The following is a 12565-nucleotide window of genomic DNA, read 5'->3' on the forward strand; positions in this document are numbered from 1 at the left end:
CGTCGCTGCGACGCTGCGACGCCACTCTGGCGGAGGATTCACACAATGCTTACGACTTGTGGAATGAATGATATCAGAATCAGAAGCTCACGATGTGTCGTCGGCATAGCACATCATTCTAGGCCTAGCCGCCTGATCGGGCTGCCATACACACTGCCACGACACAGTCACAGTCACAGTCACTGTCACTGTCGCAGTCACTGCAGTGACTTTGTAACAAAAAAAAGTTAAAGTTCCGCGTTTTTTAAACCGTTTAGTGCCTGGATCTGATCTGAGTTGTTAAATTCGTTAAGTTTGTTCCCTCCAGCGGACAAGTGCCTTTTTTTTACTGTTTACTGTTTACTGTTGCAGTACTTTTTTTGTCATCGTAGACGATGTTGTGCCTTAAATATAATAGTAATAATAGTACTTATACGTTGTCGTTGTTTGTCGTCGAGTGCCTTTCTAACCACGAGATACATAATTTTTTTAGTAGACCCTAAGTGCATTTTTTTGTACATAGTATACCCTAAGTGGGCCATAGGCCCAACAAAGCAACACGAGAAATCTGCCACTAGTTTGCCTTAGAGAACAGATAAAACACCACAAAACACATACAAAGAATGAAACGAAATTTGTTATAAAATCTTACACGTTTTTAACGATATATACAAAAAACACACACACACACACAAAAAAACAGACACAAACAGACACAAATCTATTGTTATATACACAGACGATATACACGAAGGAAGAGCACCTTTAGAAAGGTGCATTTTAAACGTTATTTGTTGAAGAAGAAATGATTGAGAGATCCCCCGCCCCGCCCCAAAATTGTTAGCAGTTTTTGCCATATTTTTTTGTTGAGTATTTTTAAAATGATTCAGTTTTCGGTTCCGTACAATTTCTTGTACAAAAACGGGAGAGGACGCGCTCCTCCGTGCCGCCGCTCCGTTTCCAACACCACAAACGTGCCTCAGCTCGTCGAGCAGCTCGTGCCCCCATAGGAGTCGCAGGACTCTTGTCGTCGGCCGTCAGAACTGCCGTCGCAGTCAACGATTTTTAAAATCTCCCCGATCCCCTTTAAAAAACAAAAAAAAAACCAAAAGAAAAACAAAAAAAAAAACACCACACACCATTACGCCTTTCGATGAGAACATCAAAATAGATCAAAGAAGATCTTTTAACACAAAAAAAAACACCTCAAAACACACACACACACACATAAAGAACATACAACACAAACAAAGATACACCTAACGCCCGTGCGTGCCTTTATAAGAACTAAGCCCCTAACCCGTAAGCCCGTAACCGTAACTTTAAGACCTGCTGTGCCTTAACGGAAGAGAACGTCTTTGTTAACACGATGAGGCTTACAAGGTGTACGAAACGTAAGTAAAACACACACAGAAGATGTAGAATATAAGAGATCAGAAATGATTATGATTTGGTTATGATTTGGGGACATTCAGATTCTTGGTTTCACTTTTTAATCTCTTACGTTTCCTCAATTGAATCCATGTCTAAGCTCCGATAGATATAGAGGTCTGCCTTCTGCCTCTTCCATTTGGGGTATAAGTAGGGGTGAAGCGGTGGGTACGCACACAGTTCCGATGATCATTCGTAACGAATGTGTCTGTTCGTTTATGGGAAACTTTGTGCAGCAAATCAATTGAAAGTTTCGCCGAACATGTCCTAGTGGAACAGCGGATCAAAAGCCCCAAGAGAAATCTGTAATATTCCCCGAATTCGATAGACCAGAAGGCAAGGCAACAGTTTCGTTTTGGATCCCCGCCTCTGCCCTCTGCCCTCTCCCACATCCCGGATCCAATTAATTAGTGGGGATATCGGAGGAAAAACGTAGCTGGCAGTAAATTACATCCATTAGCAGCACAGTGTGACTTCTGGGTGGAAAGTGGCTGCCAATTAGTGGCTCCGCTTCGACTCCACCTCCGACTCCACCTCTGACTCCTGCCATGGGGGTACCATTTGCATTTGGGTGTCGGATGGTGTCGGCTGGGGGGCTCGCTGGGGCCCAAGAGGAGGAGTGCAGTATCAGATGAAGGCGGAGTCTGTGGCACACTGTGGCGCCCACTGTGAAAATTCGTGTATGCCGCGGGGAAAATACGCTTGGTCCGTACCCCCTCCGCACTCTCCACACTCTCCGCACTGTGCTTTTCGCCAGAGTTTGCACTAAAATTAACGAATACTTTCTTGTTTATTATGTTTTATTAGCCATCTATAATTTCGGCTTCGGCTTCAGCTTCGGCTTGGGCTTGGGCCTTGGGGTGGCATCAGGAGGAGTACATGGGCAACGCGATACCCTCTGTATTTCTTGAAGAGATCTTTTGTGCCATTAAATGATGGTTTCCATTGTGTTTCAACCGATTGTTTGTCTTTGAGCTCTGGTGAAATCCATCCATGCAAAGTCCACACAATTCCCGTGCATCCATTTTCCTGAATGGCACACTGACAGTTTTCCTCCTCCTCCTCCTCCTCCGTCTCTGCCTCCTCCACTCGACTTTATCTGAAGCTTTTTTTTCCTTGGGGAGGATGATGTTTTGTTAGTGCATGCCAGGACATGCCGTTAATTGAATTCATGGACTCGAAGTATCGGATTACGCTATCCTCCGTTTTGTTTTGACATGTTTTCCTCGATAAAAATACATTTAGATGAAATTTCCAATTGATGCCTCTTCTTGTGGTGGATTAATTTGTTTTCGTCGGAGATACCTAATTACTAGAAAATACCAATCAATAATACTGAAAAATACCACAAAATACTAAAATTATACAAAATCAATCGGAAATGGATTCCGTCTTAACATTTTCCTTCATTAAATGAGTTTTCCTTGGCATCCTTGGCATTTCCCAATCGAATATTCGCAAGTCCTGCGCACAAACCTTCCCCTGGAACCTGTCGTCCTGTCGCGCATCGCAGTCCAGCTCCAGAGCCGCCGGCGGATCAGATTACGCAGTGGCCTCCCCTCCCCGTGTGCCTCCTTCCGCCGGATCCGCTTAGGCTGCGCAAAACGCTGGACACTTTGCCGGGTGGCGCCACTCAGGCGCTTTGCCAGGCGGACACGCGTCGGGAGAGAGCGTAAGAGATGGCTCTCCACTCGGGGCGGAAGAGAGGGTGACTTTTGCCGTGACGGCTGAGCTGGCTCAGCTTTTTCTCTGCAGCTCTCTCTTACGCTCTTGCTCTCTTTCGCTCTCGAAAGCACTGCGCACTGCGCAGGCGTCGTGCTCTCTCCCGCTCTCCCGCTCTCTACCTTGCTGGCTCTCTCCGTCTGACATGCCACCCTCCACCAGACAGACAAGAAATACGGTTAACGCTTAACGCTTAACGGGATGCTGACGTTGCCATTACACACAGCATCCCATCCCCCAGGCGGCACGGCACGGCACGGCACGGCACGGCACGGGCACGGCTGGTCCATAGCGTGGAAAAGGCTGGATGATGATTCAGTTACGAGCCACATTTTGTGGCCAGCAGACGTGCATCGCTCCCGAGGAGCTCTACAGCTACAGCTACAGCTACAGTTACAGTTACAGCCACTTCTCTACCGGAAAGCCAAGCAGCAGCAGCAGCAGCAGCCATATGGAACAGGCGTCGTCCTTTGCCGTTATAAAAAGTAAACTTCCAAGTGTGTGTGTGTCTATCAGTGCCTCTCCGTGTGTCCCTCTGCGTGTTCCTGTCGTCTGCCGGATATTTCAAGTGCTTCCGAAAAACGGGTTTCCTTCTCCGTTGGCGAAAAAACAAAGCAAAGAAAACAATCAGCAAAATATTGTGTAAATTATTGATTATTCGCATAAGAAAAAAAAGAGAAGCAGAGCAAAAAAAAACACCATCCCAAAGAGTGACACAGTTTGAGAGCAGCAGCGGCAGCAGCAGCAGCAGCAGCGGCAGCGGCGGCAGAAGCAGCAGGATCGAAAAGCGGGCGGCAGAAAATCAATTACGGCAATAGGCGTAGGAGGGATGCAGAAGGAGGAGAATGGAGGATGAGACAAACTTAGCTAAAAAAAAAATCCAAAAGCGACAAACGTCGGCAGCGGCGTTGGCGTTTCGGCATAATGAAGGGAACAAGAAGGCAGCAAAAGAGAAGAGAGCGAAGGAGAGGAAGCAGTGGCGTAGTCAGGGCCGGATTGGGGTGCGGTGCGGTGGGGTGGGGTTTACAAGGCCTAGCCTCACCGCCGCCAGAGCCGCAGAACTATATTTCACAATAGGCCTGCGACCCGGGGCTTTGATTTGGCAAACAGAAGTGTCCTGTGTGTCCTCCCTTTTGATGCCACTGCCACTGCCTCTGCCCCTGGCCCGCTCTCTCGCGCTCTTCCTCTTTTTTTTGTAAGAGCGAGCTTGTGTGTGTGCGTGCGTGCGTGTGTGTGTGTTTGGGCAGAAGATTTTCATCAGCAATTTTATCGGTCGTCCACCCGTTTTCGGGTGGTGGCTGCCAGTGCCCTCATCCGGCAAGAACACAGCCCCTGCCACTGCCAGAGCCTCATCAGGAACTGCCCCTGCCCCTGCCCCCCCGCTCTGCCTGGGTGTCTCTTTGTTGCCTTTGGGGGTGGTTTCGGTTTCGGTTTCGGTTTCTAGTTTTTGGGCTTTCCTTCTGGTTCCTCTGGTAGCTGATTTACACTTTCGGCTTTCACTGATTTTCCTCCTATTTGTTGCTGTGCCACTTATCATAATTCTAATGCTCTTTCCCTTCTCTCCTCTTTCCGCAGTGCCTTTTGCATTTTCCACATCCCACAAAAAACTAAGCCTAAGAAAGAGACGACGACGACGACGACGAGGAGAAGGAGAACGAACAGAAGAGGAAGAACGACAACGACGACGACGACGACGACGACGAGGAAGAAGTCGCCAGAAGAATGTCCACACTATCGCTGCGCATACAGCTGGAAGGGGGTCGTGTGACCAAGACGATCCAATTCCAACCAAATACCACAGTCTTCGATGCCTGCAAGATCATCCGTGATAAGTTCGCCGAGGCAGTGCAAGGACAACGTAAGCGCTAGCCCCCTCTGCGAATCCGAATCTCCGCCTAATCCCATCCTCTCTCTTTGCAGCCAGCGAATATGGCCTGTTCATATCGGACGAGCAGAACCAGCAGGGCGTGTGGCTGGAAGCGGGTCGCACCCTCGGCTACTACATCCTGCACAACCAGGACACTCTGGAGTACCGCCGCAAGCTGCGCACCCTGCGCGTCCGGATGCTGGATGGGGCCGTAAAGACAATTCTCGTGGACGACTCCCAGCCGGTGTCGCAGCTGATGGTCGTGATCTGCACGAAGATTGGCATCACCAATCACGAGGAGTACGGCCTGGTGCGCGAGGACAATGAGGCGCAGAACGAGAATCTGCCGGACAACAAGTTCGGAACGCTGACCCTCAAGCGCAAGATCATGGAGAAGGATCGCGATGCCAAAATGGAAAGTCTCCGCAAGAAGCTCAAGACGGACGATGAGAGTGAGTTCTCACCCCCCACGCCCCCAAAAAACAGTCCCTGATTCTGCCACAGGAGATACTCATGCGATTGATTCTCTCTTTCAGTGAACTGGGTGGACGTGAGCCGTACCTTGAGGGAGCAGGGCATTGATGAGGCCGAAACAGTTCTGCTGCGTCGTCGGTTCTTCTTCTCCGACCAGAACATCGATTCGCGGGATCCCGTGCAGCTGAATCTTCTGTATGTGCAGGCCAGAGACGCCATTCTAGATGGCACGCATCCAGTCACCCAGGAGAAGGGTATGTTTATAGCTCTCTGGCTACCCAAAGAACCCTTGCTAACTCCCAATCCCCTCTCCTCAGCTTGCGAGTTCGCTGGCATCCAAGTGCACATACAATTCGGACCGCATAACGAGGCCAAGCACAAGCCCGGATTCCTAGAGTGAGTCCCGTCAATCGTTCGACCCCTATGGACCATCCATTAACCCGTATTGTGATCCACAGCTTGAAGGACTTCCTGCCTCAGTCGTATGTGCGCGTCAAGGGCATCGAAAAGAAAGTGTTTGTGGAGCATAAAAAGCATTCGGACCTCTCCGAAATCGATGCCAAAGTCCTGTACACGAAGACCGCCCGGGAGTTGCCCACGTACGGCACGACCTTCTTTCTGGTCAAGGAGAAGATGAACGGCAAGAACAAGCTGGTGCCCCGCCTGCTGGGCGTCACCAAGGACTCAGTGCTGCGGCTGGACGAGCGCACCAAGGAGATTCTCATCTCGTGGCCCCTCACCACAGTCCGTCGCTGGGGCGCCTCGCCGAACACCTTCACGCTGGACTTTGGCGACTACGCCAACCAGTACTACTCCGTGCAGACCACGGAGGCCGAGCAGATTGTCCAACTGATTGCTGGCTACATCGACATTATCCTGAAGAAGAAGCAGACCAAGGATCACTTTGGCATCGAGGGTGACGAGGGCTCCACCATGGTCGAGGAGTCCGTAGCCCCATCAAAGTATGTGCTCTGATCCGACGATTGAAAGTTCCATCTCTCTAAGCGCGCCTCTACTTTTTCTCCAGGGCCACCTTCTTGCAACACGAAACGAACCGCGTGGAGCAGCTCAACGTCGAGAGCTTGGCCCATCCGGGAATTATGCGTCCCTACGACGGTAAGTGCTCTCGACCTTTACTTGACTTTGCACTCAAGCTTGTGCTTTTTATCGTTTAAATATTGTTGATGTCTGTAGCATCTGTATTCGATCTGATTCTCTGACTATTCAGACCACAATTTTTGCTTGATTTTTTGAGGGTTTCATAGCAGATGGTCAAATATAATAGAACAATTAGATGGTAAACGTATTGAGAATAAACTTCCAAAATATAGAATATAGAACGTAGAATATTATAGGATTTTGCATCACAATATTCGTATATATTCGTCAGATCTTAAAGATCTATGAATGAAACAGTACAGTTCAGTATAAAATATACTATTTCTTTTGTTAAACGTCCGATTATTCAGCCAGATCTGAATGTTAAATAGATGCAAATTTTTGACATCTATATAATCGTAAAAACGACGACTTTTCCCGCACAAGTTGATGAGGAAACAACGATGGTAGAATTCGGCCATCTGTAGATTCAGTGATCGATCGTAGAACAGTGATTGATTTCATTTGATAGCTGATCGATAATTAATCAATAGTATGGTATAGTAATTATCAATATTCCTTTGCGTTTTATTTGCGTTTTCTTTGTGTATGCTAAATTTTAATTTGTGATTTTTTTGTACTACCCCCGGAATCCCCCGCACGATTCGATTTGTAGGCGAGCGTTCGTTTACACAGAACGAGGTGCAGACCGTACAGTATGGCGCCTTCGTTGGCCAGGTGAACCATGCCCACCAGCCCCCGACGGTAAGTAGGATGTGCCCTGTCCCCCACCCTTCCCCCATCCCCCGTCGCCCGTGTCCATTCACTCTCAGTTACTGCTTTCTGTTTTCACTGCGCTTTCCACTTGAGTTGCCACTGCACATACGACATACGACATACGACATACAGTCCATATAATCCAAGTCTCAATAACCAAGACCCACCCATGGATAGTGCATAGAGCATAATAAGAACTAACATTAAACATTAACATTTCTCCGACATGCTGCAAAATTTCTGAATCTAAATCTGAATCTCAAAGAAAGCGGCGATCCAAAGTTTCACAAAGTATGGAATCTCGTGAAAGAGTTCTTTCAGCTCCGAGTACTAATCGATCCTTTGCTTTCCGATCCCTGTCCGGTTTCGATCTCCTCCTCTAGACTAAGGAAGTTCGGATTAGTTCTGTGAATCTAACGGAGCCGCAGAGGGCGCTGCTGGGCTACATATCCGCTGGCCAGGATGTCTTGATACGCGCCGACGAAGAGCTGCGCACAAAGGTGAGCGAACAATCGATGCCAAGAGGAGTTCCCTTTCTTACCATTCCTTCTCGTGCAGGCACCCATCCAGGAGCTGGGCAGCGATCTGCGCTCCATTGAGTGGCGCGAGAACACGTTGGACACCTCCAAGCAGGCCGTCAGCAGCCATGTGGCTACAATGAGTGCAGCCACCGCTCAGATCATCACCGCCTCCCAGCCGGACGAGGTGGACACCGAAGCCATCTCCGCTTCAGTGTCGCAGATAGCCCAAACCATACCGGAGGTCACGCGGGAGGTGCGTCTGATTGCCGCCCTCATGGAGAACGACACAAACGGGGACCAGCTGCTGGAGGCAGCGCGCAATCTGTGCAACGCCTTCAGCGATCTGCTGAAGGCTGCCGAGCCGGAGAGCAAGGAGCCGCCACAGAATCTGATCAATGCGGCCAGCCGTGTGGGCGAGGCTACCACGCATGTCCTCAGCTCCATTGCCGAGGAAGAGGTGCCCGAGAATCGGGACCTGCACGACATGCTCCTGGCCCTGGCCAAGGCGGTGGCCAACACCACGGCCGCCCTCGTCCTGCGGGCCAAGAACATAGCCGCCAGCTGCGAGGATGAGCAGGCGCGCAACCGCGTCATCGGAGCGGCCAGCCAGTGCGCCCTGGCCACCAGCCAACTGGTGGCCTGTGCCAAGGTTGTGGCCCCCACCCTGCACAACGCCGCCTGTCGCGAGCAACTCGAGGCGGCGGCCAGGAACGTGGCTCGGGCTGTGAACTCCTTGTGCGAGGTGTGCAACGAGGCCAGCAACGACCCCAAGCTGAAGGCCGACCTCCTGGCCGCAGCCAGAGACGTCTCCAAGAGTCTAACGGACATGCTGGAGCACGTGAAGCTGAGCTCCCGGGAGAACGCCAGCCGCACCAGCACCGAGCTGAGTCCCGTTGAGAACGTGATCATCGGCACCGACATCTTGGTGTCCACCCACGATCCCCAGGAGATGGTGCGTCATGCCCGCACCCTGGGCAAGACCACGGCCCAGCTGATTCAGAGCATCAAGGGCGAGGCGGAACAGCAGCAGGACATGGACATGCAGCGACGCCTGCTATCCGCTGCCAAGCAGTTGGCCGATGCCACCGCCAAGCTGGTGGAGGCGGCCCGTCTGTGCTCCTCCAATCCCCATGATACGGACAACCAGAACGCCTTGCGTCGTGCCGCCGAGGAGCTGCGAGAAATCACCACGACAGCGGCCAATACGCCAGCCATGAAGCGGAGCCTCATCCAGCGACTGGAGTACTGCTCGAAGCAGGCGGCCACAGCGGCCACCCAATGCATCTCGGCGGCCCAGAACGCGGTACAGCACAGCCAGGACCATCAGACGAAGGAGTCGCTGCTGCAAGACTGCAAGCGGGTGGCGGACACCATCCCCAGGTTGGTGACTTCCCTGAAGACAACGCGAGCACAGCCAGACGAACCGCACGCCCAGTTGAATCTCATCGAGGCAGCGGAGCAGTTCATCGAGCCGGCCCTCCAGGTGTCCAAGTCCTCGCGGGCCCTGCAGCCCACCGTCACTGATATACCCTCGGCCACGCAGCTCTCGAAGAGTGCCCTCCATTTGGGCCAGAGTGTGTCCGAGCTGCACTCGGTGGCACAGCGTGCACGGGATGCGTGCGGCGGACAGGAGCTGGAGTCGGCCCTAGAGGCAGTTCGAAAGCTGCACGACGTGCTGGACGATACGCGTCAGGCGGCCCTCGCCGGCCAGCTGCGTCCCCTGCCCGGAGAGACGGTGGAGAATACCGCCGACGAGCTGCGGAAGTCGGCCAAGAATGTGGGCATCGCCCTGAGCCAACTGTTGTCCTCGGTGCTGCAGAACCAGCGCAGCTATGCGGGAGCCGCAGGCAGAGACACGGCCCTGGCACTGGGAGACTTTACCAAGAGCGTGCACGGAGTGGCGGCCACCACCCAGAACCCGGCCATCATTGACTGCGCCGACGATGTGGTCACCAGCTCGACGCGACTCATTGAGCAGGCACAGCGCACACTCCAGGGAATATCCGATCCGCAGGCCCTCACTCAGGCGGGACGAGATGTGACGGGAGCTCTTTCGGCCACCGTGGACTGTATCCCCGGACAGCGGGAGGTCGATGTGGCCCTGAGGAATGTGAGCGATCTCAGCGAGATCCTGTCGATGAGCGAGTTCCCGCCCTCGGGCAGGCCCTATGCCACCCTCCAGTCGGAGCTAAAGCAGGTGGCCGAGCATCTGAGCAGCTCTGGGGGCCAGATTGTGGTCTCGTACGCCTCGCCAGCACTGCTGGCCGAGACCAGCCAGAACTTTGCGGCCAACTATCGGGATCTGCTGTCGGTCAGCATGGAAATGGCCGGCCAGACGCAGGAGGATTCGGTGCGCTCGCAAATCATCGAGTGCCTGCGGCATGTGTCCACTCAGTCGTGCTCGCTGCTGTCGACGGCCAAGTCGATTGCCGCCGACCCCGGCCAGCCGAATGCCAAGAATCTGCTGCATGCCGCTGCCCGCGGCGTCACCGAGAGCATCAACCAGCTGGTGGATGCCAGCATACAGTCCGCCCCGGGTCAAAAGGAGTGCGACAATGCCATGCGGAATATAGAGGCCCTGCGGAGGATGCTGGACTACCCCCACGAGCCGATCAACGAGCAGGGGTACTTTGACTGCGTGGAGCAGGCAACGGGCAAGTCGCGGAACCTCGGCTACGCCATCTCCGAGATGATCAACAACGCCAAGCAGTCGCAGCACGTGGAGTTCAGTCAGTCGGTGAACAACGTCAACGACTCGATCCAGGGCCTCATCGAGAGCTCCTCCCAGGCCGCGTATTTGATTGGAGTGTCGCATCCGTCGAGCGTGGCCGGACGGCCGGGCATCATCGACCAGGCGCAGCTGACGTGGGCTTACCAGGGCATCCGCCAGCACTGCGACATCGTGAGCAGCCAGCAGTCGGCGAAGCCCCAGATGATCTCCGCTCTGACGGTCATTGCCAAGCACACCAGCTACCTGTGCTCCATCTGCCGCCAGGCGTCGATGAACACCTCCAATCCGGTGGCCAAGAACGAGTTCATTGTGTTGGCCAAACAGGTGGCCACCGCCACCTCAGATCTGGTGCAGGCCATCAAGGCCATTGAGGAGCAGCCACAGGGAGGAAGCCGCGAGCGTTTGGTGGAGCCCCTCCTGGAGGCCGTGAAGGCCGTCCGACAGTACGCCTCCAGTCCGGAGTTCATATCGATCCCAGCCAAGATATCGGCAGAGGGCCGGAAGGCCCAAGAGCCCGTCATCCAGGCGGGACGTGGGGTGATCGATGGCGTTGTGGAGATGGTCAAAGCAGCCAAGTCGCTGGCCCTCTCCCCGGATAATCCACCTGTTTGGCAGCAGCTCTCCATGCACTCGACGCCCGTGTCCGAGTCGGTCAAGCGGCTGGTGGACAACATCAGGGACAAGGCGCCCGGCCAGGCCCAGTGCGAGCAGGTGCTCCACACCCTGGGGACCTGTACCCGAGAGCTGGACAGCTGTGCGCTGGCCGTCAATGCCCAGGGCCTGAGCCAGCGACGGGACAACAATCTGCACGGCTTCAGCGGCCAGACCCTGAACTCTGCCGCCGAGCTGGTGGACAAACTGGAGCCCATTCGAGTGGCGGGCAAGAACAATGCCGAGCAGCTGGGCCATGCCGTCGGCGAGATATCGCGGTATGTGGTGCCCATGGTGAACGGGGCCATCGGTGCCTGCACCCACATCGTGCACAGCCAGCAGCAGATGTCGCTGATCAACCAGACGCGCTCCGTCGTGGAGAGTGCCATTACGCTCGTGCAGTCGGCCAAGGACTCGGCCGGCAATCCCCGAGCCACCCATGCCCATCCGCGGCTGGACGAGGCCATCGACGGGACGCGGGAGGCCATTCAGGAACTGCAGCAGACCGTGGAGAAGATCAACGCGGAGACAGGCATCGTCACGGGCCTCATGGAGCAGATCAACCGATCGATCACGCGGCTCACCGACAAGCGGCAGTCGCTGCTGAATGCCTCCTACTCGGACACCTTTGTCGACTACCAGACACGCATGGTGGCCCGGGCCAAGGAGATCGCCAGCCTGGCCAACGAGATGAATGCCAAGAGCAGCGTGGAGCCGGCGGCCCTGCCCCAGCTGGCCATCGACATGACCCAGCACTATCAGCAGCTCACCCAGGACTCGGTGGGAGCGAGCACCACCACCAGTTCCCAGGACGTGGGCATGCGCATCCGCACCACTGTCATCGATCTGGGGCGCTCTGTCACCTCCATGATCCAGTCGTCCGCGGGCGGAGCACGTCCCAACGATGTGGGCGCCCAGAAGGACATTGCGCGCAATGCCCGCGAGGTCTCCGAGAAGGTGGCCCAGGTCCTGGCAGCCCTGCAGGCTGGCTCCCGCGGCACTCAGGCCTGCATCAATGCGGCCCACACCGTTTCGGGCATCATCGGGGATCTGGACACGACGATTATGTTCGCCACAGCGGGCACTCTGCACTCCGAGGGCGATGGCAGCTTCGCCGATCATCGGGAGCACATTCTTCAGACGGCCAAGGCTCTTGTCGAGGACACCAAGGTTCTAGTAACCGGCGCCGCAGGCAGTCAGGATCAGCTGGCCAGTGCCGCCCAGAATGCTGTGTCCACCATAAGTGAGTGTGACCTTTGACGGAGCATCCACTGTATACGATTTCCACTAACTCTTCCTTTCTCTCTCTCTTTC

General features: G+C 54.1%; 1 protein-coding gene across 6 annotated transcripts in view; it reads left to right on the top strand.

Annotated features, from left to right (window-relative positions):
- rhea (Talin_middle and talin-RS domain-containing protein rhea) overlaps positions 1-12565 on the top strand; it is a 33327-nt gene that overhangs the window by 14030 nt on the left and 6732 nt on the right. For 2 of the 6 annotated variants that reach the window (XM_001354178.4, XM_033385370.1), the window contains exons 3-11: positions 4708-4990; positions 5053-5451; positions 5536-5727; positions 5791-5869; positions 5932-6435; positions 6501-6589; positions 7248-7336; positions 7732-7848; positions 7907-12494. In XM_001354178.4, the coding sequence (XP_001354214.4) occupies positions 4855-4990; positions 5053-5451; positions 5536-5727; positions 5791-5869; positions 5932-6435; positions 6501-6589; positions 7248-7336; positions 7732-7848; positions 7907-12494 (6193 nt within the window). In that variant the 5' untranslated portion in view covers positions 4708-4854. Of the gene's footprint in view, positions 1-1203; positions 1374-3420; positions 3618-4707; positions 4991-5052; positions 5452-5535; positions 5728-5790; positions 5870-5931; positions 6436-6500; positions 6590-7247; positions 7337-7613; positions 7640-7731; positions 7849-7906; positions 12495-12565 lie in introns of those variants that run through there. The other 4 variants (XR_004470741.1, XM_033385368.1, XM_033385367.1 and 1 more) reach the window with 4 other exon arrangements.

The sequence above is a fragment of the Drosophila pseudoobscura genome, chromosome X (genome assembly GCF_009870125.1).
Source record: "Drosophila pseudoobscura strain MV-25-SWS-2005 chromosome X, UCI_Dpse_MV25, whole genome shotgun sequence".
Taxonomy (NCBI): Eukaryota; Metazoa; Arthropoda; class Insecta; order Diptera; family Drosophilidae; genus Drosophila; species Drosophila pseudoobscura.